General features: G+C 46.4%; 3 protein-coding genes across 4 annotated transcripts in view; all 3 read left to right on the plus strand.

Annotated features, from left to right (window-relative positions):
• The first annotated feature begins 459 nt into the window (after positions 1–459).
• LOC116236312 (cytochrome P450 2K1-like) lies at positions 460–6313 on the plus strand. The gene is made up of 9 exons (XM_090136636.1): positions 460–787; positions 1702–1864; positions 2029–2178; positions 2979–3139; positions 3780–3953; positions 4379–4520; positions 4684–4868; positions 5132–5273; positions 5567–6313. Exons 1-9 carry the CDS (start codon positions 608–610, stop codon positions 5752–5754), a joined length of 1485 nt encoding a protein of 494 aa, XP_089992762.1. The 5' UTR covers positions 460–607; the 3' UTR covers positions 5755–6313.
• The window catches only part of LOC116236310 (cytochrome P450 2K1-like), a 31918-nt gene continuing 11687 nt past the window's right edge, over positions 5619–25849 (plus strand). Inside the window, exon 1 of one of the 2 annotated variants that reach the window (XM_090136633.1) lies at positions 5619–5702. The gene's annotated coding sequence lies outside the window, so the exon portion shown is untranslated. Of the gene's footprint in view, positions 5703–24707; positions 24844–25849 lie in introns of those variants that run through there. The other variant, XM_090136635.1, reaches the window with a different exon arrangement.
• LOC116241575 (cytochrome P450 2K1-like) lies at positions 18318–24906 on the plus strand. The gene is made up of 9 exons (XM_090136647.1): positions 18318–18644; positions 20723–20885; positions 21050–21199; positions 21928–22088; positions 22744–22917; positions 23521–23662; positions 23826–24010; positions 24274–24415; positions 24708–24906. Exons 1-9 carry the CDS (start codon positions 18465–18467, stop codon positions 24893–24895), a joined length of 1485 nt encoding a protein of 494 aa, XP_089992773.1. The 5' UTR covers positions 18318–18464; the 3' UTR covers positions 24896–24906.

The raw sequence follows: 25849 nt of genomic DNA on the forward strand, positions 1-25849 counted from the left end.
GGGGTGAAGGAAGTGGAATGAGTCTGGAGACAAAGAGGGAAAATTGGAGTGAGAACAAGAACTAGTGGATGTATTAGAAGTTGTGAATGTAATTTTATGATGATAAGAAGTAAAGATCCTTGGGTTAAGCTGCTGAGGAAAGTTTGGAAGTTGTAAAGAATATGATGAGACAGCAATGCCTAAGAACAGAGCATTTAAATGAAAGGAATGACCCTTGCATCTCATTGGCAGACACACTTCTCTAGTTTTCAGTGTCTCTAGTATGTTCTACTGGTTTCAGTCTCAAAGTCCAAGGCAGAATTTGAGTTGCCCTTTGCTACATTTATGCCCCCAGACATCTCTACCAATGTAAAACTCTAACTGACACATAACTCATTAAACAGGTGACCAGGAGAGCGTGAAGTTAGTGCATTTTGGTACTGCCCAGTAGGTATTTTATGAGGGTAAAATTGCGGGAGAGTTGTCACTGCTGACACTTCTGAGAACTGAAGCTCATCCCTCAACTTCTGCACATCTTGGTGCAGAAGTGCCAAAATTGCTTGAAACAACTTCAGGTAGGAGCTTGCTTGAATTATCATCTCTTCCGTTAAGGTTTTGCTGAAAGGCAATGGATTGGGCCAGCCTTGTTCCTGTGGGTTTACTCTTAATCCTAATTCTCCTGCTGATTTTGAAAACACAACATTTCTGGAGGAGCCAAGTGAAATTCCCCCCAGGACCACAGCCTTTACCCGTCATTGGAAATCTGCACATGATGGACCTAAAGAAACTCGGCCAGACAATGCTACAGGTAACTTCTGTTGTTCCTTTCCTTAGAGCTCTCACTCTAAGACCGTCACTGACCTCTTGAAAGGGATACAGAGATCTCAAGGCATGGAAATTGCAAACCCAACAGTATTATTCTTTGCAGTGACTTCTGTTCCTGCTACATGATATTGTGTAGTGCAGAAGAATTGGCTTCCAAACACGTTATCGAGAGAACTGACCTACTTCTGTGGAAGAGAGGAAATGTTAGCACTCTTCAGGCAAGGGTAACAAGAGAGGAGTCCTGGATCTCTTATTACTAAAGAAACTTCATCAGGACTGCTGAAACAATTCAGGAGGAGACCAGAGCTTTTTGAAAGCTGTTTGCTGGACTCAGTCATCGGGAAACTGGCAGCAAACAAATTCTTGATATCTCTCTTGATGGAGAAAACATTCTGGTTTCCCAGAGCAAAGTAGGAAAAAACCTCACTGCTTATTTTTTCATACCTGAAGCAGGAAACTCAGGCCTTTGGGGAAAATAGTGTATATCAGTCAGATATTTTAGGATTTTGGGCATCCCTTCCCAAACTCTTCCTCAAAGCCATGAACAGCAAACCTAAGGGTTTCTGGCAGGTCTTGTGCCCTGATGTATTACCAGCTTGGAAATCAATCTCATTTTGATTAGCTATGCATTTCCAACGAGTGACAGAATCAGTGTAGTAGACACAATTAGGCCCACTGAAAATCTTTTATTCAAATACCCAATTAAGGATTACAGATCCTATTGTGATTCTTTTAATTCATAGCAGCTCCAACACTTCCATCATAAATTCTCAACATTTTGGACAACAAATGCAAAGCCAATGCCGTGTGGGAATAAGAACGTTGAGCCTGCTGAATAACAAGTATTTTTTGCTTTGCCAAACATCTTCCTCTTCCTCTTTCTTTTCATTCTACTAGCTTTCTGAAACGTATGGCCCAGTCTTCACAGTTCAGCTGGGACTGAGGAAAGTGGTGGTGCTGTCAGGATACGACACAGTGAAGGAAGCTTTGGTGAATCATGCAGATGCATTTGCTGGGAGGCCTATAATACCAATCGTAGAAAAAACAGGAAAAGGAAAAGGTGAGTGGGCTGTTCTCATATTTTCTGCCCCCGTCCTTTTCAAGAGGTGCAGGTGAAAGAGAAGTGTGATGAACCTCAGCAGTCCATCAGTGTGAAAGCACCACAGTATAGATGAAGATTCTTTGCTTAAATTCTTACATATGTGTTTTAATTTTCCATTTCAGGACTTGTATTTGCTCGTGGAGAAAACTGGAAAGTGATGCGAAGATTTACTCTTACAACCTTAAGAGACTTTGGGATGGGAAAGAAGGCCATAGAAGATCATGTTGTAGAAGAGTATGGATACCTGGCAGATGTAATTGAGTCACAGAAAGGTAGGGAGATTCTTAATTTGATAGCATGTACCTGACTTTTCTCAGAAAGTCTTTTCAGGAATACCAAGGATCAAGGAAGAAGAGATACAGAGCTCTGTCAGAGATACATCATTCTCCAAAGGCAGTGCTGCGATGAGTACACATGAGTTGTGTCTGTCGTCTCTACCTGGCAATTGCCTGGTGTGTAAATGAAAACTTTTATTGAAGTACTGGAAGTCAAACACAGAGTTTGATACAAAACAATACAGTTGAGGAAAAGGACTTATTATGCCATGTACAGCACCCTATACACTGCACATATACATTTCTCCAGCATCATCCAGGATTACTTGTCACTAGGTTAGTTACCAATAGCAGGACTTAGAATGGAATCACAGAATGATAGAGTGCCTAGGGTTGGAAGGGACCTTTAAAGCCGATCTACTGCAAATTCCCTGGGAAATGCAGGGAAACCTTTCACTAGACCAGGTTGCTCAGAACCCCCATCCAGCCTGGCTTTGAGTGCCTCCACTGATGGGGCAACCACAGCTTCTCCAGGCATCCTGTTCCACTGCCTCATCATCCCCATTGTGAAGAATCCCTTCTTTATATCCAATCCAAAAATACCCCGTTTCCATTTAAAACACTACTTCTTGCCCTATCACTACATTCCTTTTTAAAAAATCTCCCGTCTTTCTTAGAAGCCAACTCTGTGTCTATCATTTCCCAGACTTCAATGAGGCTCTACATGCTATTGTTATATTTTAATTGATTACAATAAAAACTGATTGTGTTGTCTGCATCATCTTTTCCTATGCTAGGGAAGCCCTTTGAGATAAGTCAGCTGATGAATTCTGCTATTGCTAATGTCATTGTATCCATATTGCTTGGAAAGCGGTTTGACTATGAAGACCCCACATTCAAAAGACTTCTGTCACTGATGAATGAAAATATGAAGCTTTTTGGAAGTCCATCTGTGTCGGTAATTAATATTTGAATGATTCTCTTCAAAATCATGCACAACACGGAGTGATAACAGTGCATCTACTCCCGATCATTGATATTCATCTATCTGTATGTGACAAATGCATCCTGAAGTGGCAGGAAACAGACCTTTGGTACTGCATATGGGTTTCTCTTAGTCTGGGCGAGCGTAGCTTCACTTCATGAAGAAGAATTGAAGAACATGCTATACCAAAAAAGGAAAGTGTCCCCAGGTGATAGAAGTTGCCCTTTATTTCCTATCAATGTCAAAACTGGGGAATTGTCTGCAACTGTCTCTTAAATTGTAAACATCTCTTGAGACACCCAACTCCAACCAAGTTGGAGAGAGAGGGATAAGAAATCTAAGAGTGGAGAGGTAGGAAATTATGTCCAAGACATACACATGAACATGGGATTTCTAGGCCATCAGCTAGTGTGATTTATATATTAGAGAGAGAATAAATTTTATCAATTTTACTTACTTGGGCAGGGAAGAGAGTGGGTAAAGAGTGTTTTGTGACAAGATTGTAAGGCTGTATAGTATTTTCTGTAGGGGTTTTTGTTGATATATACTGTTGAATAGTGGTACACCTACTTAGTAGCTGCTTTTTCTTCCTCTGCATCCATGCATCTTACAGCTGTACAATATGTTCCCCATTCTTGGATTCTTCCTGAAGGACAAAAAAAATTTTCTTGAGAATTTAAAAGAAGTCAACGGTTTTATCAAGGATACTTTCAGAAAGTATCTCAAAGTCCTGGACAGAAATGACCAGAGGAGCTTTATTGATGCTTTTCTTGTCAGACAACAAGAGGTAATTGAATGCCAGCAGCCTCCTCATATCACCTCTCTTTTCTTTCAAGCTTTTTTACTGGATGCATACATTCTTTGATATGGTCTGCCTAGGGGATGTAAAACTTGACTTAATCACTTGGGTTAACACAGTGACTACTTCCTATATTTCAAAATATTCTTGTTAACACTGAAATTAACCTGAATTTCAGGTTACTTCAGATGACTTGACTGTGTGTTCCTCTGGGCAGCAGGGTCACTCCAAGCATTCAGTATTTCAAGCTTATTACAGACTCCTGAAGGCGTTCCCTCAAATCTTCCTCCTGCTTTGCACTTTTAATCCCTCCCTGACATTTGTCTCTGAATTTTTTTCTCTGTTTTCCAAAATGAAAAAATTCGTTCTTGAATATTTAACTGGCTGATTACATTATTGCTTTATTTTTCTAGGAAAATGGAAAGGCCAATACATTTTTTGATGATGTAAACTTAGTTGAGGTCGTGAGAAATCTGTTTACAGCTGGCATGGATACGACGGCCACCACTTTGCGCTGGGGCCTTCTGCTCATGATGAAATATCCTGAAATTCAGAGTAAGTGGAAACTAGGCATTCAGTGGCTTTCTTCTCATCAGCTCACCTTGCCCTGAACCTAAGCAGGGCTGAATAAAAAGCGAGTTCTCCTTATCCCATTATTCCTAGCAGGGGAAAGAGGGATTTGAACAACGCGTGTATGATGCATATGCTCTTTTCACAGAAAAAGTCCAGAAAGAGATAGATCAAGTGATCGGATCAAACCCCCCAAGAACCGAGCATCGAATTAAAATGCCATACACGGATGCTGTAGTACATGAAATTCAGAGGTTTGCTAATATCCTGCCATTGAACTTGCCTCATGAGACTACCATGGATGTCACTATCAAAGGCTATTTCATTCCCAAGGTAGGACACCAGCAGCACTTCTTTCCTTCCTTCTCTCTCCAGTATGACATCTCTTCCTTTCCAGTCTGTCTTGCATCCTGGGATGCTCGCTCACTCTGAGGTTCTCCCTGCAACTTTGGCAGCAGCTACCCTGGTAATATGTTAATATATTAATATGTCAGTATGTTTATATGTTGATATGTTAAATTTCTTCAGCTCCAGCATTCACCACCACTCCCAACAACACCACTATTTGTGCAATAACTGTTCTACCTTGGTTTCAGGGAACCTATGTCATCCCCTTGCTCAACTCTGTCCTGCAAGACAAAACCCAGTGGGAGAAACCGTGCTCCTTCTACCCTGAGCACTTCCTCAACTCGCAGGGGCAGTTTGTAAAGAAGGATGCTTTCATGCCTTTTTCAGCAGGTATGTTCTATTCTGCTCTTTGGGCTCTGAGGGGAACTGGACATCTGGAATTCTTTCTTTCTCACTGAAGATGATATTCCAGACTTTTCCCAGACGTTACCTCTCTTTCTCTCTCCACCTACATCTGCTAACTTGAATTGCCCAGCTTTACCCATGGACTCAGACTCTAAATTCACTCCCCTACAGCATAAAGCACCTCAGAACTGAAAAAGAAACAAAAAAACAAAAACAAACCAACCAAAAAAACCCCAGCTCTAATTGACTGTTACAGTCTATTCTGCACTTCTTTGCAGGGCGGAGGATCTGTGCAGGTGAGACTCTTGCCAAAATGGAGCTCTTCCTTTTCTTCACCCACCTTCTGCAGAGGTTCACCTTCCAGCCTCCTCCTGGAGTTTCCCCCTCAGACCTGGATCTCTCTGGCACCACTAGGTTTGTCGTTGCCCCAGTAACTCATGAGATCTGTGCAGTGCCACGTTCCTAAGGACTGGTACCAGCTGCCTTCTTTTCCTGGGATACTCACATGAAATATCCTAGTTCACCTCTATTCCTACCAGCTAAGTCTGGTACTTCTGAATCTCGTAGGTGATTTCTTGTCCAAGCACACCCTGACTCATAGCAAGAGTGTGTCAGCCACCATTCTAAAAGGTGGCAGTCCTGACCTTCAGCCACTCATTGAATGAGCAAATTGATAGTCCCTGTGAGGATGGATGAGACAATCCCTAAACCACTGCATGTTCCCCTCCAGAAAAGAGTCTGGGGCCAGACTTGTGGCCAGAGCTCACGGGATGTTGCACAGATCTCACGTACACACACGAGGACTTTCACCTTCCTCCTCCAGCACAGCTGCACTCAAGCTGCCCAGTGAAAATGGCCCATTACACATTTTGTCCCCACACCACTGCCCCGAATGTATGTAAAGACACACACAGAAATGCAACTGGACAGTTTAACATGAGACAAGTGTAAGATGTTCGCTAAGGCAGAACTTCAGTGCAGTCACACAGAGGACTCATAGAGAATTGCATGCCACCTAGAAATTGAAATTATTTTAATTTTGTGTGGAATAATGTATATATTAATAAAAATTAGAAAAACACAGGAAAACAATGAATTCTCCATTTCAAATCAGACTGTCACCAATGTTTTGTCTTCAAAATTGAAAAGTTTTGCACCTGAAATGGAAACTCTGTGTTGAGAACAAATCAGGGTGTTACTTCCAGTAGGAACTGGGTAAACCAGTGTTTCCATAGCACAATTTGGGCCCTTCCAACTTGTTTATGAAAGAGCCCTGCTGTAGCTTTTCAGTCAAAAGGACAGTTGAGAACTACCTAGTCTTCTTGGACTTAAGCAAAGCTTTAGCACCATTTGCCATAAGGTGTCCATAGTGAAGCTGATAAAGAATGGGCTGGATGGAGAGATAGTGAGGTCAGTTTCAAACGGCTAAACAAGCAGCCCTACAGGGTGGTGGGCAGTGGTGCCAAGTCCAGTCTGGGGCCAGTAAGACATAGAGGATCAATACTGTGCCCAGGCTTCTTGAACAACTTCATTCATGATATAGATGAAGGGGCAGAATGTAACCTCAGAAAAATTGCTGATGGCACAAAATTAAGAGGAGTGACTGATACAACCGAAGATCTGGCTGTCATCCAGAGGGCTATCAAATGGCTGGGGAAATAGGCTGACAAGTACCTCAAGAAGTTCAGCAAGGAAAAGGGCGAAGTCCTGCACCTGGGGAAGAACAAGCCCATGAATTGTTCCCTCTATGCTGGGGATCATCCAGCTGAAAAGCAGCTTGACAGAAAAGGTCCCGAGGGTCCTGGTGGACACCAAGTTCACCATGAACCAGCAAAGTGCTGTTATAGAATCACATCATAGAATCATAGAATGGCCTGGATTGAAAAGGACCTCAAATATCATCTAGTTCCAACCCCCTGCTATGTGCATGGTTGCCAACCAGTAGACCAGGCTGCCCAGAGCCACATCCAGCCTGGCCTTGGATGCCTGCAGGGATGGGGCATCCACAGCCTCCTTGGGCAACCTGTTCCAGTGTGTCGCCAACCTATGAGTGAAAAACTTCCTCTAAATATCCAACCTAAATCTCCCCTGTCTCAGTTTAAAACCATTCCCCCTTGTCCTATTACTATCCACCCTCACAAACAGCCGTTCCCCCTCCTGTTTATACACTCCCTTCAAGTACTAAAGGCCACAATGAGGTCCTCCCACAGCTTTCTCTTCTCCAAGCTAAACAAGCCCCATTCTCTCAACCTTTCCTCATAGGAGAGGTGCTCCAGCCCTCTCATCATCTCAGTGCCCTCCTCCGGACCCGCTCCAAGAGCTCCGCATCCTTCCTGTGCTGGGGGCCCTGGGGCAGGCCTGGACGCAGCACTGCAGGTGGGGCCTCACAAGAGTCGAGTAGAGGGGGACTTAAACACATTCAGTTTCATGAGGAGGGCTTGGACTTGTTCCACCATTACAGTGGGACAGAAACCACTCCCCACACCCTCACCTAGAGGCTCACAGTCCTGGCAGACACGGGAAGCCTGATTACTTGTGAAGACTGAGGCAAAGCACTCATAGAGTACCTCAGCTTTTTCTATGTCTGAGGAAGCCAGCTTCATGTTGCCTTTCATCAGAGGGGGAACGCTCTCCTTGGCCTGTGTCTTCCTGCCTATGTACCTGTAGAACTCCTTCTTGTTATCTTTCACATCCCTCACCAAGTTCCGCTCAATCTGCACCTTGGCTTTCTTATTCCTATCTCTGCACACACGGACAACAGCCCTGTATTCCTCCCAGGATACACAACCCTGCTTCCACTTTCTGTACAATTCCCTTTTTTCTCTCAGTTTAAGCTGCAGGTCCTTGCACAGCCATGACGGTCACCTGCCTCCCCTGCTCAACGACTTCTGCTGAGCGATGGAGAGCAGTTGTGCTCTCAGAAGGGTGTCCTTAAAGAGCTGACAGCTTTGTTCTGTACCCATGCCCTTAAGGACAGTTTCCCAGGGGATCCCACTCAACAGTTCCTTGAGCAGCCAGAATTTTTCTCTCCTAAAGCACAAGGTCCTAGCTCTTTGCCAGGCCCACGTTCTTCAAGATCACAAACTCCACCAAGACATAGTAACTACAGCCCAGGCTGCCTCCAATCTTACCCTCTCTAACGCTCTCCTCTGAATTAGTGAGCAGCAGGTCCAGTAAGGCTTCACCTCAGGTTGATCCATCTACTACCTGAACCAGGAAGTTGCCCTCCACAAACTCCAGGAATCTCCTGGATTGTCTGCCACCCACCACACCACTCTCCCAGCAGATATCCGGGTGGTTGAAATCCCTCATCAGGACAAGAGCCCTCAAGCGCAACACCTCCTGCAGCTGAAGCAAGAAAGCCTCATCGACAGGCTGATCAGGTGGCCTGTAGCAGACCCCAACCACTACATGCCCTTTGCTGGGCCAGTCCTTGATTTTTACCTGCAAGCTCTCGACCTGACTGTGGCTGTTCCTCAGACACAGCTCTTTGCAATCTAACCACTTCCTAACATAGAAGGCAATTCCTCCACCCCTCCTACCCTGTCTATCCCTTCTGAAAAGCTTGTAGTTCTCAATCAGGGTATTCCAATCATGGGATTCATCCCACCATGTTTCTGCGATAGCAATTAGGTCATACTTTCCCAATTGTGCCACGGTTTCTAACTCCTCCTGTTTATTTCCCATGCTGCACGCATTGGTATAGAGGCACTTCAGCTTAGCTATTGGCCTTGTTGCCTTCTCAGAGGAGCCCTCCCTAGTACCTCCAGCACAAGTCTGGGGTTTTCTCTTACCACCTCTCAAGGTGACAGCGTTCTCACACGCTTCTCTGTCACTTAGTACACTCCCTTCCCCCATCATATCTAGTTTAAAGCCCTTATAACCAGCCCAGCCACCTTATTCCCAAGAATATTTGTGGCCCTTCTAGTCAGTCAGCTCCCATCTGCTGTCAGCATTCCCCCTTTCTCAAGGCTGCATCCCAAGCCATAGTACCCAAAGCCCTGAGCACGACACCATTCGCAAAGACATTCATTCAGCGTGTCCACCCTCCTCCTTTTGCGTGGATCCCAGTCACCAACTGAGAGGACAGAGGTGAACACAACTTGCACTCCCAATCCCTTCAGAAGTCTTCCCAGAGCCCTGAAGTCCCTTCTGATCACCTGAGAACCTTCTTTTGCCTCGCTCTTCATTTCCAGTGTGGAAAACCAGTAAGGGATAATAATCAGAGGGCTTAACAATGCAAGCGATGTTCCTGGAAGCATCTGTCACCCAGGCACCAGGCAGGCAACACACCTCCCCATGGGACAGATCCGAGTGGCATATCGGGCCCTCAGAAGGGAGTCCCCTATGACAACAACTTTTTTTTTTTCCTGACTGATGCTCTAGCAAAACAGGGAGCAGACTGACTAGCCTTGGGCAACCTCTCCTGCACGGGTGGACTTTCACTGACATCCACATCCCACAGTCCCTCCAGCTCCAGAGCCTCATAGCTGTTATGTAAAGGCACCTGGGAAGGTGGGAAGGCCGAGGGGCAGTCGGCTTGATGCCTCGAACCGGAACTTCTTTGCATGCCTCGCTGCCTTTGAGGTCGCTCCATCCCCCACTACTTGAGGAGCATCTCCCCCATACCCTTCCTATAGGGATGGCAGAGTGTGACTCCACCAATCGATCCCCTTTCCACAATCCTGGATGCTCCTCAGCCTTTCTGCTCCCTCCTTGAGCTCTACCACCACACTGAGCAGATCACCCACCTGCTCACACCTCACACAGGTGGTATCCCGGCTGCCCTCCTGACAGCAGTGACAGGGCCAGGCATCCTCTGCAGCCTGAGACTTGAACTGCGGCATGGACATTCATGCTTTCTATCTGAGTCTCCACTCACTTTCTTCACAGCGAGATACCACCCCATCTCCCTGTGTAGTCGCGCAAATAGGTGGCTTACAGTTTCTCTTCATTAAAACAGCCCACGTGATGCTCCTCCTCTCTGTCTCCCATAGGCTTTTTCAAGGCAGAGGGCATGGATGCAGAGCCATTGCCCTGGCAAGGCTCACTTCACATCAGCCACTCTCACAAGAGCTGCCGGGCTGCTCTGTTATCTTGTGATTCCCTGGATAGAGGAACCAAAACCCCCCTATGTAGGGAGATAAAATCCTACCATTGTGTCCTAGATTTAGCAAGTGCATTCTTCAGTATTCCAATTGCTGAAGAATCGCAAGATCAGTTTGCGTTTACATGGGGAGGCAGGCAGTGGACCTTTCAGGTCCTGCCACAGGAGTACGTGCATTCGCCATAATCTAGTGGCCCGTGACCTGGCAATTGGAGAAAACCCAATAATGTTATCTTGTATCGTTATATTGATGATCTCCCGTTGACATCCGACTCATTGGAGGTGGTAGGACAGACAGCAGATTCATTAACTACCTATCTGTAAGAAAGAGGATGGGCTTTAAATCCTCAGAAGGCGCAAGGTCCAGGCCTGCAAGGCCCTGGGGGTAGTTTGGTCAGGAAAGACCAAAGTACTACCCAGTGCTGTAATAGATAAGGGTCAGGCATTCCCAGTCCCTACAACACCAAAGCAGCTGCAGGAGCTTTTAGGTATACTGGGATATTGGCACTCTTTATACCTCATTTAGGCAGCTGCTGTACAGACTTACAAAAAAGGGGCAACTATGGGACTGGGGAGAACGGAACAGGATGCTTTTCAACAGGCAAAACTGGCAGTTAAACAAGCCCAGGCATTGGATATATTCGATCCTACCCTCCCAGCTGTTCATGTCACTCAGGATGGCTTTGGCTGTGGCCTGTAGCAATTCCAGAGTTCTGTTCGGACCCCCATTGGATTCTGGTCTCAGGTATGGCATTTAGCAGAAGAAAGATACAGTATGATTGAAAAATCAGTTATTGGTTGCCTACTCCACATTACAGGAGGTAGAGCCAATAACCCAAACAGATGAAATCGTAGTTATGACCATCTTGCCGATTCAGGGTTGGTAAAACACCAGACCTACATTCCTAAAACAGGGGTAGCCAAAGCGCAGACAGTGGCACGATGGGTCACCTATCTCAGCCAGAGGAATAGTCTGTATTCATCACTAGTAAAAGAAGTTCAGAAAATCTAAGCCCAGTGACGTATCACAGTGATGCACCAAAAGAAACATTGGTTGCTCCACCAGAGAAGAGTCGCGTTCAGGAGGGGAAATTTGCTGTGGAGGCCAGCTTCAGGGCAGATAAGACTGCACTGGGGAAGGGACCTAAAGCAAAAAAGGCCGAACAAAAAGCTCTTTTTAGGACTTTTTTGAACCCACAAAAGCACTGTGCCGGTCCTGGGGGCTGGCAGCTGCTGGCAGCTTGTGGGTGGGCTGCTGAGACAGCAGGGGTGGAGCTGGCACTGCTCACTCTTATCTCTGTGATTAACCTTGACCCTTTCTCCGCAAGGCTATAAGGAGCCCCTGGGAGGGTGGGAGCTAGCTCCTGCCCACCTACCGGGCCTAACGTGCCTGGTGAGAAAAGGGTGCTACTGCCCGCTGCTAACAGGGAGGGAAGGCAGAGTGTGAGCACAGCCCATGCTGCCCATTACTGCAGCAGTAGGTGTGGGAGGTGGGTCCTGTGGCAGAACATGTCAGTGTTCTTGTCCTCACTCAGGTGACCGCTCTCCTGCTGGCTGACCCGGAGACCGCAAGTTCAGACATGGTCTCTGCCAGACGGCATGCTTGCTCCAAGGTGACTGTGGCGACCCAGACGGATGGACTGCTCAGAACTGTGGCGGTTCAAGTCTCTGGCTGCAGGGAGTGCCAGAGCCTGCTGCTGCCTGGGGAGGATGGGAGGGCTGCCACCTGCGCAAGGTGCGAACAGGTGGATGAGCTGCTCAGCCTGGTGATGGAGCTCAGGGAGGAGGTAGAGAGGTTAAGAACCATTAGAGAGCGTGAGAGGGAGACAGATCAGTGGTGTAACTCTCTGCGAGAAACAAGCAGAGATTGCAACCCCCAGCCTGTAGTGGACCCTCTCCCTTGCCGTAGTCAAACCGAGAGAGCTGACTTGAGAGGAGAGAAGGAATGGCAGCAGGTCCCACCTTGTCAACGCAGGCGCCCATCCCAACCTACCTCGGTTCCTCAGGTGCCTCTAAGTAATAGGTTTGAAACCCTGAAACTGGAGGGTGAGGAGGTTGAGAACGAGGTGAAGGAACAGCCTCCGAGCTTTCCTAAGGAGAGGCGGTCGGCTCCACGCTTGAAGACCACCTCTTCCAGAAAAGAAAGGAAGGTCATAGTCATAGGTGATTCTCTTCTAAAAGGAACTGAGGGCCCACTATGTCGACCTGATCCCACCCGGAGGGAAGTGTGCTTCCTCCCTAGGGCACGAGTCAAGGATGAGTCATTGACCTCATTGAAGCCTTTCAGTACCTAAAGGGAGCCTACAAACAGGAGGGGAATCAACTCTTTGAAAGGATGAGTGACAGCAGGACAAGGGGAAATGGTTTTAAGTTGAGGGAAGGGAGATTTAGGTTGGACGTCAGGGGGAAATTCTTTACAGAGAGAGTGGTGAGGCACTGGAACAGGCTGCCCAGAGAGGTTGTGGATGCCCCATCCCTAGAGGTGTTCAAGGCCAGATTGGATGGGGCCCTGGGCAGGCTGGTCTAGCATTAGGTGGAATGGTTGGTGGCCCTGCGTGTGGCAAGGGGTTGGAGTTTCATGATCCTTGAAGTCCCTTCCAACCCTGGCAATTCTGTGATTCTGTGATACTCTATAAAGCTTCCTGGGCTTATTCGTCCATCTGACTACTACCCCTGATTGGTAGTTCACGTTGGCAGTGATGATGCTACCAAGAGAAGCCTGAGGGCTATCAAAAATGACTTCAAGGGTCTGGGGAGGGTACTTGATGGTGCGGGAGTGCAGGTGGTCTTCTATCCCTTCAGTGGTGGGGAAGGACACTGAGAGGATCAAAAAAACCCTTCTCATAAATAAATGGCTTAGAGGTTGGTGCAGGCACAAGAATTTTGTTTTTTTTCACCATGGGGCAATTTACTCAGCTCCTGGCATGACGGCTGCAGATGGAGCTCACCTGTCTGCAAGGGGTAAAAGGATCCTAGCCCAGGAGCTGGTGGGGCTCATTGAAAGGTCTTTAAACTAGGTAGGAAGGGGGAAGGGGACAAAATGAGGGCTGCTGAGGTTGTGCGGGTAGTTCGAGGTTCAAAAGATAACTTGATAGGTGATGAGGGTGGAGTTCGAAGGGATGGAGAGTGGCAGGGGAATGCTGCTTCCCTTAAGTGTCTGTACACTAATGCATGCAGTATGGGAAATAAACAGGAAGAGTTGGAGATCTGCGTGCAGTCACACGGCCACAATCTCATTGCGATCACGGAGATGTGGTGGGACAGCTCGCATGACTGGAATGCTGTCATGGAGGGCTATGTGCTTTTTAGGAAAGATCGGCCGGTGAGGCGGGGTGGTGGAGTTGCTCTTGAACTCCACCTAGGGGAGAGTGGTGTAGCAGTGGAGAGCTTGTGGGTGAGAATCAAGGGGCGGGCTGGTATGGCTGACACTGTTGTGGGAGTGTATTACAGACCCCCTGATCAGGAGGAGGAGGTTGATGAGGCCTTCCATAAGCAACTGGAAGCAGCGTGACGATCCCGGGCACTGGTGCTTATGGGGGACTTCAATTATCCAGATATTTGCTGGATAAGCAATGTGGCCAGGCACATGCAGTCCAGGCGGTTCCTGCAATTTGCTGAGGACAACTTTCTGATGCAGGTGGTTGAGGAACCGACAAGGGGAGGGTTGTTGCTGGACCTTATTCTCACTAATAGAGAAGGGCTTGTCAGGGAAGTAAAGGTCGAGGGTAGCTTGGGTTGTAGTGACCATGAGATGGTGGAGTTCAAGATCCTGAGTGGAAGAACTAAAGCAAAAAGTAGGATTGCTACTCTGGACTTTAGGAGAACCAACTTCGATCTCTTCCAGGACCTACTTGGAGCTATCCCATGGGCTAGGATGTTAGGAGGTAAGGGGGCCTGTGAGAGCTGGTCGACATTTAAACAGCTCTTCTTCCAAGCTCAGGATTGGTGCGTCCCTGTGAGGAAGAAATCGGGAAAGGGTGGCAGGAGACCTGTGTGGATGAGCAAGGAGCTCATGCGCAAGCTCAAAGGAAAGAAGAAGGCCCATGAAATGTGGAAAAAGGATCTGACCACTTGGGAAGAATATAGAAATGTTGTCGGGGCCTGCAGGGATGCGACAAGGAAGGCTAAAGCCCGCCTGGTATTGAACCTAGCAAAGGTGATAAAGGATAATAAAAAAGGCTTTTTTAAGTATGTTAAAAGTAAAAGGAAGCCTAGGGAGACTGTGGCTCCCCTGATTATGATGGGGGTGTTCTGGTAATGGGGGATGCTGAGAAGGCGGAGATACTGAATGCCTTCTTTGCTTCTGTCTTCAGTGGAAAAGCTCCCCCTTGGGAATCCGAGACCCTGGAAGTTAGTGAAAGGGTCTGGGTAATGGAAGACTTCCCTTTAGTCAGGGAAGAGGTGGTCCGAGCGCCTGGGCAACACCAATGTTCACAAATCCATGGGACCCGATGGGGTGCATCCACGGGTGCTGAGGGAACTGGCAGAGGTGATTGCTGAACCGCTCTCTGTCATCTTTGAGAGGTCTTGGAGAACGGGGGAGGTGCTGAGGACTGGAGGATAGCCAACGTCACTCCGGTCTTCAAAAAGGGCAAGAAGGAAGATCCAGGCAATTATAGGCCAGTCAGCCTCACCTCTGTCCCTGGAAAGGTGATGGAGCAGCTTGTACTGGATGCCATCTCCAGACAACTGGAAGAAAAGGAGGTTATCAGGAGTAGTCAGCATGGGTTCACCAGGGGGAGGTCCTGCTTGACCAACCTGGTAGCCTTCTATGATGTTGTCTCTGGCTGGGTGGATGGGGGAAAGCAGTGGATGTAGTCTACCTTGATTTCAGCAAGGCATTTGATACTGTCTCCCACAACATCCTTATAACAAAGCTGAGGCAATGTGGGATAGATGAGTGGACAGTGAGGTGGGTTGAGAACTGGCTGACTGGCAGAGCACAGAGGGTTGTCATTGGCGGTGCAGAGTCTGGTTGGAGACCTGTAACCAGCGGTGTTCCCCAGGGGTCGGTGCTGGGTCCGGTCTTGTTCAACATCTTCATCAATGACCTTGATGAGGGGGTAGTGGCCACCCTCAGCAAGTTTGCTGATGATACGGAGTTGGGAGGATTGGCTGACATGCCTGAAGGCTGTGCTGCCATTCAGCAAGACCTGGCCAGGCTGGAGAGCTGGGCAGAAAGAAATCAGATGAGGTTTAACAAAAGCAAGTGTAGAGTCATGCATCTGGGGAGGAATAATTGCATGCACCAGTACAGGTTGGGGGATGAGCTGCTGGAGAGGAGCTCTGCGGAGAGGGACCTGGGTGTCCTGGTGGACGACAGGTTGGCCATGAGCCAGCAGTGTGCACTTGTGGCCAAGAGGGCCAACGCATTCTGGGGTGCATTAAAAGGAGCGTGGCCAGCAGGTCGAGGGATGTGATCCTCCCCCTCTACTCTGCCCTGGTAAGGCCTCATCTGGACTACTGTGCCCAGTTTTGGGCTCCCCAGTACAAAAAAAGACAGGGACCTCTTGGAAAGAGTCCAGCGGAGGGCCACAAAGATGGTGAAGGGCCTGGAGCATCTCCCCTATGAGGAAAGGCTGAGTGAGCTGGGTCTGTTTAGCCTTGAGAAGAGAAGACTGAGAGGAGACCTGATCTGCCATAGGGACATGATGGGGGTCCCTTTAGCAATGAGGAAAGGAGCGTTGACCACAATATCAGTAGGCCACGTACCTATTACTGGAGGGACTACAGAGCCTCCCACTTCCAATGTCTCCCCCTAGTTGCAAGTAGGCCACACCACTTTGGTCCTACCTGCAGCTTCCAAGGCCATTTTATTCTATGGGTGCCTGGTTCTAAATTCTCAGGGGCAGGGAGCAGAAGATTATTGTCATTGCCAATCTAGGGTCTTGCCTCATTATCAGTGCCCATAATTTGTATCCTAAGTGGGGATGCCCACATTGTCTACAGCATTCTTATCATGACCTACGAATCAGTATTATCCCTTGTTAATAATTAAATCTTATCTGTGTGTAGATGGAATGAGGCTCACAGTGCCTTTTTACCTGCTTTGCAGAGGTACAGAAGAAACACACCAATTAGCACACAGTTGGACATAAACTTTAGACATTTTCTGGGGCATCATCCAAGAAGACAAAATGACCTGGCCTTTACTCCAGTGACCCAAGTGCAGCAGACTCAGGGCAAACAGTGAGAGAGCAGGCTTGCTCTAGATCCTCTTCCATGCTCCCAGCCAGGTTTATGTAATCACAGCCTCATTAGAATGGGAAGGGACCCTGAAAGGCCATCTAGTCCCACTCCCCTGCAGCAAACAAGAATGCCCACAGCTCTATCAGGTGCTCAGAGTCCCATGCAGCCTGGCTTTAGGTATCTCTAGATAGAGGGAATGCACCACACTGCTGGGCGACCTGTACAAGTGTTTCATTACTCCTGTTTAAAATTAATAAATAAATAAAAATCCCTATATCCAGTTAAAATCTCTCCTCTTTCAGTTTGAAATAAGTTTCCCTTGTTCTGTCACAACAGAACAACTCTGATAAAGAGTCTGTCCCCTCTTTCCTTTAGCTCCCCTTTAGATACTGACAGGGACAGGCTGCTCTCAGCTCACCTCACAGCCTTCCCTTCTCTTCTCCATCTGCACAGCACCAGCTCTCTCAGCCTGTCCTCATAGGACAGGTGTTCCATCCCTTGATTCATTCCTGTGGCCCTCCTCTGGATGCATTCCAACACATCCATGTCTCTCCTGTACTGAGGACTTCACATCTGGATGCAGTGCTCCAGGTGAGGCCTCACCAGTGCAGAGCAGATCAGCTCCCTTGCCCTGCTGGCCATATTTGTTTTGATGCAGCCCAGGATACGGTTGGTTTTCTGGGCCACAAGGGCACATTGCTGGCTCATGTCCAGCTGCCAATGCCCCCAGGTCATTTTCAGCAGGGCTGTTCTCTACCTATTTGTCCCAAAGCTTGTACTGCTAGTGGAAGTTGATGGGACCCAGGTGTAGTCCTTGCACTTGGTATAGTTGAACCTCATGAGGTTCACCTGGGCCCACTGCTTAACGTATATAGATCTCTCTGGATGGCATCCCATCCCTTCACAGAACCACAGAATCACCAAATCACCAAGGTTGGAATAGACCCACAGGATCACCCAGTCCGACCATCCATCCATCACCAGCAGTTCTCACTAATCCATGTCCCTCAACACAACGTCCAAACGTTCGTTGAGCACCTCCAGGCTCGGTGAATCCACCACCTCCCTGTGCAGCCCATTCCAGTGCCTGACAGTGGATGCACCATTCACTGAGCTACAGAACACACGCCAAAACTGGATGTCAGGCTGGACAAAGGGTGATTAGATAGTGTCAGAGTAAAGGCCTCCATGAACTGAGCTCATTGACCTCAGCAGTGACAAGAAGGATGTAGGTGTCTAACCTACCTGAGGAGGGACAGAAATAGATAAGAAGAGGGGTGAAGGAAGTGGAATGAGTCTGGAGACAAAGAGGGAAAATTGGAGTGAGAACAAGAACTAGTGGATGTATTAGAAGTTGTGAATGTAATTTTATGATGATAAGAAGTAGAGATCCTTGGGTTAAGCTGCTTGAGGAAAATTTGGAAGTTGTAAAGAATATGATGAGACAGCAATGCCTAAGAACAGAGCATTTAAATGAAAGGAATGACCCTTGCATCTCATTGGCAGACACACTTCTCTAGTTTTCAGTGTCTCTAGTATGTTCTACTGGTTTCAGTCTCAAAGTCCAAGGCAGAATTTGAGTTGCTCTTGCTACATTTATGCCCCCAGATATCTCTACCAATGTAAAACTCTAACTGACACATAACTCATTAAACAGTAACCAGGAGAACATAACATTAGTGCATTTTGGTACTGCCCAGTAGGTATTTTATGAGGGTAAAATTGTGGGACAGTTGTCACTGCTGACACTTCTGAGAACTGAAGCTCATCCCTCAACTTCTGCACCTCTTGGTGCAGAAGTGCCAATATTGCTTGAAACAACTTCAGGTAGGAGCTTGCTTGAATTATCATCTCTTCTGTTAAGGTTTTGCTGAAAGGCAATGGATTGGGCCAGCCTTGTTCCTGTGGGCTTACTCTTAATCCTAATTCTCCTGCTGATTTTGAAAACACAACATTTCTGGAGGAGCCAAGTGAAATTCCCCCCAGGACCACAGCCTTTACCCGTCATTGGAAATCTGCACATGATGGACCTAAAGAAACTCGGCCAGACAATGCTACAGGTAACTTCTGTTGTTCCTTTCCTTAGAGCTCTCACTCTAAGACGGTCACTGACCTCTTGAAAGGGATACAGAGATCTCAAGGCATGGAAATTGCAAACCCAACAGTATTATTCTTTGCAGTGACTTCTGTTCCTGCTACATGATATTGTGTAGTGCAGAAGAATTGGCTTCCAACCACGTTATCGAGAGAACTGACCTACTTCTGTGGAAGAGAGGAAATGTTAGCACTCTTCAGGCAAGGGTAACAAGAAGGGAGGGGTCGAAATTCTCGATCCTCTCTCTTGATGGAGAAAACATTCTGGTTTCCCAGAGCAAACTAGGGAAAAACCTCAATGCTTATTCTTTCATACCTATTAGTAGGAAACTCAGGGCCTTGAGGACAATGGCCAAGATGACCATTGGTGTCACAGAATCACAGAATGGCCAGGGTTGGAAGGGCCCTCAAGAATCATGAAACTCTAACCCCCCTGCCACATGCAGGGTCACCAACCTCCTCATTTAATGCTAGACCAGGTGCCCAGGGCCCCATCCAATCTGGCCTTGAACACTTCCAGGGATGGGGCACCCACAACCTCTCTGGGCAGCTGTTCCAGCACCTCACCACTCTCTCTGTAAAGAACTTCCCCCTGACATCCAACCTAAATCTCCCTTCCCTCAACTTAAATCCATTTCCCCTTGTCCTGCTGTCACTCACCCTTTCAAAGAGTTGATTCCCCTCCTCTTTGTAGGCTCCCTTTAGGTACTGAAAGGCTGCAATGATTCACCCCGCAGCCTTCTTTTCTCCAGGCTGAACAAGCCCAGCTCCCTCAGCCTGTCTTCATAGGGGAGGTGCTCCAGCCCCACGATCATCTCTGTAGCTCGCCTCTGGACCCTCTCCAACAGCTCTCTGTCTTTCTTGTACTGGGGGCTCCACACTTGGATGCAGTATTCCAGATGGGGCCTCACAAGAGCAGAGTAGAGGGGAGCTATCACCTCCCTGTCCCTGCTGGCCATCCCCCTTTTGATGGAGCCCAGGATCCCATTTGCCTTCTGAGCTGCAAAGGGACTGTACTGGCTTGTATCACGAATGGTGTGGTGAACAGGACTAGAGAAGTCATCCTGCTACTTTACTTGGCATTGGTGAGGCCTCACCTTGAGTGCTGTGTTCAGTTTTGGGCACCTCATTACAGAAAGGACATGGAGGTGCTGGAGCCGGTCCAAAGAAGGGCAACAAGTCCAGGGATGGGCTTGGAGAATATGGCCTATGAGGAGAGACTGAAGGAACTGGGGCAGTTTAGGCTGGGGAAGAGGAGGCTGAGGGGAGACCTTATTGCTCTCTTCCAGTACCTGAAAGGTGACTGCAGCGGAGCGGGGTTGGTCTCTTCTCACGGGTGACAGGTGAGAGGACAAAATGGCCTCAAGTTCTGCTAGGGAAAGTTTAGGTTGGAGAAGGAAAAACTTCTTTACAGAAAGGGTTGTTAAGCACTGCAATGGGCTGCCCAGGGAGGTGGTTGAGTCACCATCCCTAGATGTGTTTAAAATCCATTTGGATGTGGTGCTCAAGGACATGATTTAGCAGAGGGCTGTGAGTTAGGGTAGTATGGTTAGGTCATAGCCGGACTCAGTGATATTTAAGGTCATTTCCACCCTGAGTGATTCTATAATTCTATGATTAAAAAAGTGTATGGCTGTCAGATATTTTAGGATTTTGGGCATCCCTCACTGCAATCTTCCTCAAAGCCATGAACAGCAAACCTAAGGGTTTCTGGCAGGTCCTGTGCCCTGATGTATTACCAGCTTGGAAATCAATCTCATTTTGATTAGCTATGCATTTCCAACGAGTGACAGAATCAGTGTAGTAGACACAATTAGGCCCACTGAAAATCTTTTATTCAAATACCCAATTAAGGATTACAGATCCTATTGTCATTCTTTTAATTCATAGCAGCTCCAACACTTGCATCATAAATTCTCAACATTTTGGACAACAAATGCAAAGCCAATGCCGTGTGGGAATAAGAACGTTGAGCCTGCTGAATAACAAGTATTTTTTGCTTTGCCAAACATCTTCCTCTTCCTCTTTCTTTTCATTCTACTAGCTTTCTGAAACGTATGGCCCGGTCTTCACAGTTCAGCTGGGACTGAGGAAAGTGGTGGTGCTGTCAGGATACGACACAGTGAAGGAAGCTTTGGTGAATCATGCAGATGCATTTGCTGGGAGGCCTAAAATACCAATCCTAGAAAAAACAGGAAAAGGAAAAGGTGAGTGGGCTGTTCTCATATTTTCTGCCCCCGTCCTTTTCAAGAGGTGCAGGTGAAAGAGAAGTGTGATGAACCTCAGCAGTCCATCAGGGTAAAACCATCACAGGATAGATGAAGAATCTTTGCTTAAATTCTTACGTATGTGTTTTAATTTTCCATTTCAGGACTTATATTTGCTCGTGGAGAACACTGGAAAGTGATGCGAAGATTTACTCTTACAACCTTAAGAGACTTTGGGATGGGAAAGAAGGCCATAGAAGATCATGTTGTAGAAGAGTATGGATACCTGGCAGATGTAATTGAGTCACAGAAAGGTAGGGAGATTCTTAATTTGATAGCATGTACCTGACTTTTCTCAGAACGTCTTTTCAGGAATACCAAGGATCAAGGAAGAAGAGATACAGAGCTCTGTCAGAGATACATCATTCTCCAAAAGCAGTGCTGTGATGAGTACACATGAGTTGTGTCTGTCGTCTCTACCTGGCAATTGCCTGGTGTGTAAATGAAAACTTTTATTGAAGTACTGGAAGTCAAACACAGAGTTTGATACAAAACAATACAGTTGAGGAAAAGGACTTATTATGCCATGTACAGCACCTCCATAAACGACAGACTTTGATTGAGGAGAAAAGTAGAAGGCAATTGCAAGATCGTACATCTAGACTAAAAAATTGATTGCCCATAAAGGGGTATGTCTCGAAAGTAGGAGACACAAGATACATTTATACATTTCTACAGCATCATCCAGGATTACTTGTCACTAGGTTAGTTACCAATAGCAGGACTTAGAATGGAATCACAGAATGATAGAGTGCCTAGGGTTGGAAGGGACCTCTAAAGACCATCTACTGCAAATTCCCTTGGAAATGCAGGGAAACCTTTCACTAGACCAGGTTGCTCAGAACCCCCATCCATCCAGCCTTGATTTCCTCCACTGATGGGGCACCCACAGCTTCAATGAGGCTCTACATGCTATTCTTATATTTTAATTGATTACATTAACCACTGATTGTGTTGTTTGCATCATCTTTTCCTTTGCTAGGGAAGCCCCTTGAGATGACTCAGCTGATGAATTCTGCTATTGCAAATGTCATTGTTTCCATACTGATTGGAAAGCGGTTTGACTATGAAGACCCCACATTCAAAAGACTTGTGTCACTGATGGATGAAAATATGAAGCTTTTTGGAAGTCCATCTGTGTCGGTAATTGATATGTTTGACTGACTCTCTTAAAAAAAAAAAAATCATGCACAACACAGATTGATAATAGTGCATCTACTCCACTCCTGATCACTGACATTCATCTATCTGTACGTGACAAATGCATCCTGAAGTGGCAGGAAACAGACCTTTGGTACTGCATATGGGTTTCTCTTAGTCTGGGCGAGCGTAGCTTCACTTCATGAAGAAGAATGGAAGAACATGCTATACCAAAAAAGGAAAGTGTCCCCAGGTGATAGAAGTTGCCCTTTATTTCCTATCAATGTCAAAACTGGGGAATTGTCTGCAACTGTCTCTTAAATTGTAAACATCTCTTGAGACACCCAACTCCAACCAAGTTGGAGAGAGAGGGATAAGAAATCTAAGAGCGGAGAGGTAGGAAATTATGTCCAAGACATACACATGAACATGGGATTTCTAGGCCATCAGCTAGTGTGATTTATATATTAGAGAGAGAATAAATTTTATCAATTTTACTTAGTTGGGCAGGGAAGAGAGTGGGTAAAGAGTGTTTTGTGACAAGATTGTAAGGCTGTATAGTATTTTCTGTAGGGGTTTTTGTTGATATATACTGTTGAATAGTTGTACACCTACTTAGTAGCTGCTTTTTCTTCCTCTGCATCCATGCATCTTACAGCTGTACAATATGTTCCCCATCCTTGGATTCTTCCTGAAGGACAAAAAAAATTTTCTTGAGAATGCAGAAGTATTCAATGATTTTATCAAGGATACTTTCACAAAGTACCTCAAAGTCCTGGACAGAAATGACCAGAGGAGCTTCATTGACGCTTTTCTTGTCAGACAACAAGAGGTAATTGAATGCCAGCAGCCTCCTCATATCACCTCGCTTTTCTTTCAAGGCTTGATATCTAAACAACTGTTCTTCAGCAAAGATCTAGCTTGAGAAAAGTGCTTCAAAAAATTGTGCTTGGGTTGAAAGTCTGTGCAGTTTCTTCTGCAAGGAGATAAAATTGTCACAGGCATCTTTCATATGTGCTTGGTGATTTACAGGAAAAACACAAAGCGCTGTGTCACTGGTAGGTACACACATACTTCATGGATACCCAAATTCTTTGATATGCTCTGCTCCATGGCCCAGGGGATGTAAAAATTGACTTAATCACCTGGGTTAACACAGTGACTGCTCCCTATATTTCAAGATATTCTTGTTAACACTGAAATTAACCTTGCTGACTTGACTGTGTGTTCCTCTGGGCAGCAGAGTCAGTCCAAGCATTCAGTATTTCAAGACTCAGCTTATTACAGTCTTCCGAAGGCGTTCCCTCAAATCTTCCTCCTGCTTTGCACTTTTAATCCCTCCCTGACATTTGTCTATGAATTTTTTTCTCTGTTTTCCAAAATGAAAAAATTTGTTCTTGAATATTTAACTGGCATTATTGCTTTATTTTTCCAGGAGAATGGAAAGGGCAATACATTTTTTGATAATGAAAACTTAATTGAGGTCGTGAGAAATCTGTTTATAGCTGGCATGGATACGACGGCCACCACTTTGCGCTGGGGCCTTCTGCTCATGATGAAATATCCTGAAATTCAGAGTAAGTGGAAACTAGGCATTCAGTGGCTTTCTTCTCATCAGGTCGCCTTGCCCTGAACCTAAGCAGGGCTGAATAACAAGCGAGTTCTCCTTATTCCATTATTTTTAGCAGGGGAAAGAGAGATTTGAACAACGCATGTATGATGCATATGCTCTTTTCACAGAAAAAGTCCAGGAAGAGATAGATCAAGTGATCGGATCAAACCCCCCAAGAACCGAGCATCGAATTAAAATGCCATACACGGATGCTGTAGTACATGAAATTCAGAGGTTTGCTAATATCCTGCCATTGAACTTGCCTCATGAGACTACCATGGATGTCACTATCAAAGGCTATTTCATTCCCAAGGTAGGACACCAGCAGCACTTCTTTCCTTCCTTCTCTCTCCAGTATGACATCTCTTCCTTTCCAGTCTGTCTTGCATCCTCGGATGCTCGCTCACTCTGAGGTTCTCCCTGCAACTTTGGCAGCAGCTACCCTGTTAATATGTTAATATATTAATATGTCAGTATGTTTATATGTTGATATGTTAAATTTCTTCAGCTCCAGCATTCACCACCACTCCCAACAACACCACTATTTGTGCAATAACTGTTCTACCTTGGTTTCAGGGAACCTATGTCATCCCCTTGCTCAACTCTGTCCTGCAAGACAAAACCCAGTGGGAGAAACCGTGCTCCTTCTACCCTGAGCACTTCCTCAACTCGCAGGGGCAGTTTGTAAAGAAGGATGCTTTCATGCCTTTTTCAGCAGGTATGTTCTATTCTGCTCTTTGGGCTCTGAGGGGAACAGGACATCTGGAATTCTTTCTTTCTCACTGAAGCTGATATTCCAGACTTTTCCCAGATGTTACCTCTCTTTCTCTCTCCACCTACATCTGCTAACTTGAATTGCCCAGCTTTACCCATGGACTCAGACTCTGAATTCACTCCCCTACAGCATAAAGGCCCTCACAACTGAAAAAGAAACAAAAAACAAAAACAAACCAACCAAAAAAACCCCAGCTCTAATTGACTGTTACAGTCTATTCTGCACTTCTTTGCAGGGCGGAGGATCTGTGCAGGTGAGACTCTTGCCAAAATGGAGCTCTTCCTTTTCTTCACCCACCTTCTGCAGAGGTTCACCTTCCAGCCTCCTCCTGGAGTTTCCCCCTCAGACCTGGATCTCTCTGCCACCACTAGGTTTGTCGTTGCCCCAGTAACTCATGAGATCTGTGCAGTGCCACGTTCCTAAGGACTTGTACCAGCTGCACAGATGTTGCACAGATCTCATGTACACACACGAGGACTTTCACCTTCCTCCTCCAGCACAGCTGCACTCAAGCTGCCCAGTGAAAATGGCCCATTACACATTTTGTCCCCACATCACTGCCCCGAATGTATGAAAAGGCACACATAGAAATGCAACTGGACAGTTTAACATGAGAGAAGTGTAAGATGTTTGCTAAGGCAGAACTTCAGTGCAGTCACACAGAGGACTCATAGAGGATTGCATGCCACCTAGAAATTGAAATTATTTTAATTTTGTGTGGAATAATGCATATATTAATAAAAATTAGAAAAGCACAGGAAAACAATGAATTCTCCATTTCAAATCAGACTGTCACCAATGTTTTGTCTTCAAAATTGAAAAGTTTTGCACCTGAAATGGAAACTGTGTTGAGAACCAATCAGGGCGTTACTTCCAGTAGGAACTGGGTAAACCAGTGTTTCCATGGCACAATTTGTGCCCTTCCACGTTGTGTATTAAAGAGCCCTGCTGTAGCTTTTCAGTCAAAAGGACAGTTGAGAACTACCTAGTCTTCTTGGACTTAAGCAAAGCTTTTAGCACCATTTGCCATAAGGTGTCCATAGTGAAGCTGATAAAGAATGGGCTGGATGGGGAGATAGTGAGGTCGGTTTCAAACGGCTAAACAAGCAGCCCTACAGGGTGGTGGGCAGTGGTGCCAAGTCCAGTTTGGGGCCAGTAAGACATAGAGGATCAGTACTGTGCCCAGGCTTCTTGAACAACTTCATTCATGATATAGATGAAGGGGCAGAATGTAACCTCAGAAAAATTGCTGATGACACAAAATTAAGAGGAGTGACTGATACAGCCGAGGATCTGGCTGTCATCCAGAGGGCTATCAAATGGCTGGAGAAATAGGCTGACAAGTACCTCAAGAAGTTCAGCAAGGAAAATGGGCAA

Source organism: Phasianus colchicus, chromosome 2 (assembly GCF_987193195.1).
Source record: "Phasianus colchicus chromosome 2, bPhaCol1.hap1.1, whole genome shotgun sequence".
NCBI classification, from domain to species: Eukaryota; Metazoa; Chordata; class Aves; order Galliformes; family Phasianidae; genus Phasianus; species Phasianus colchicus.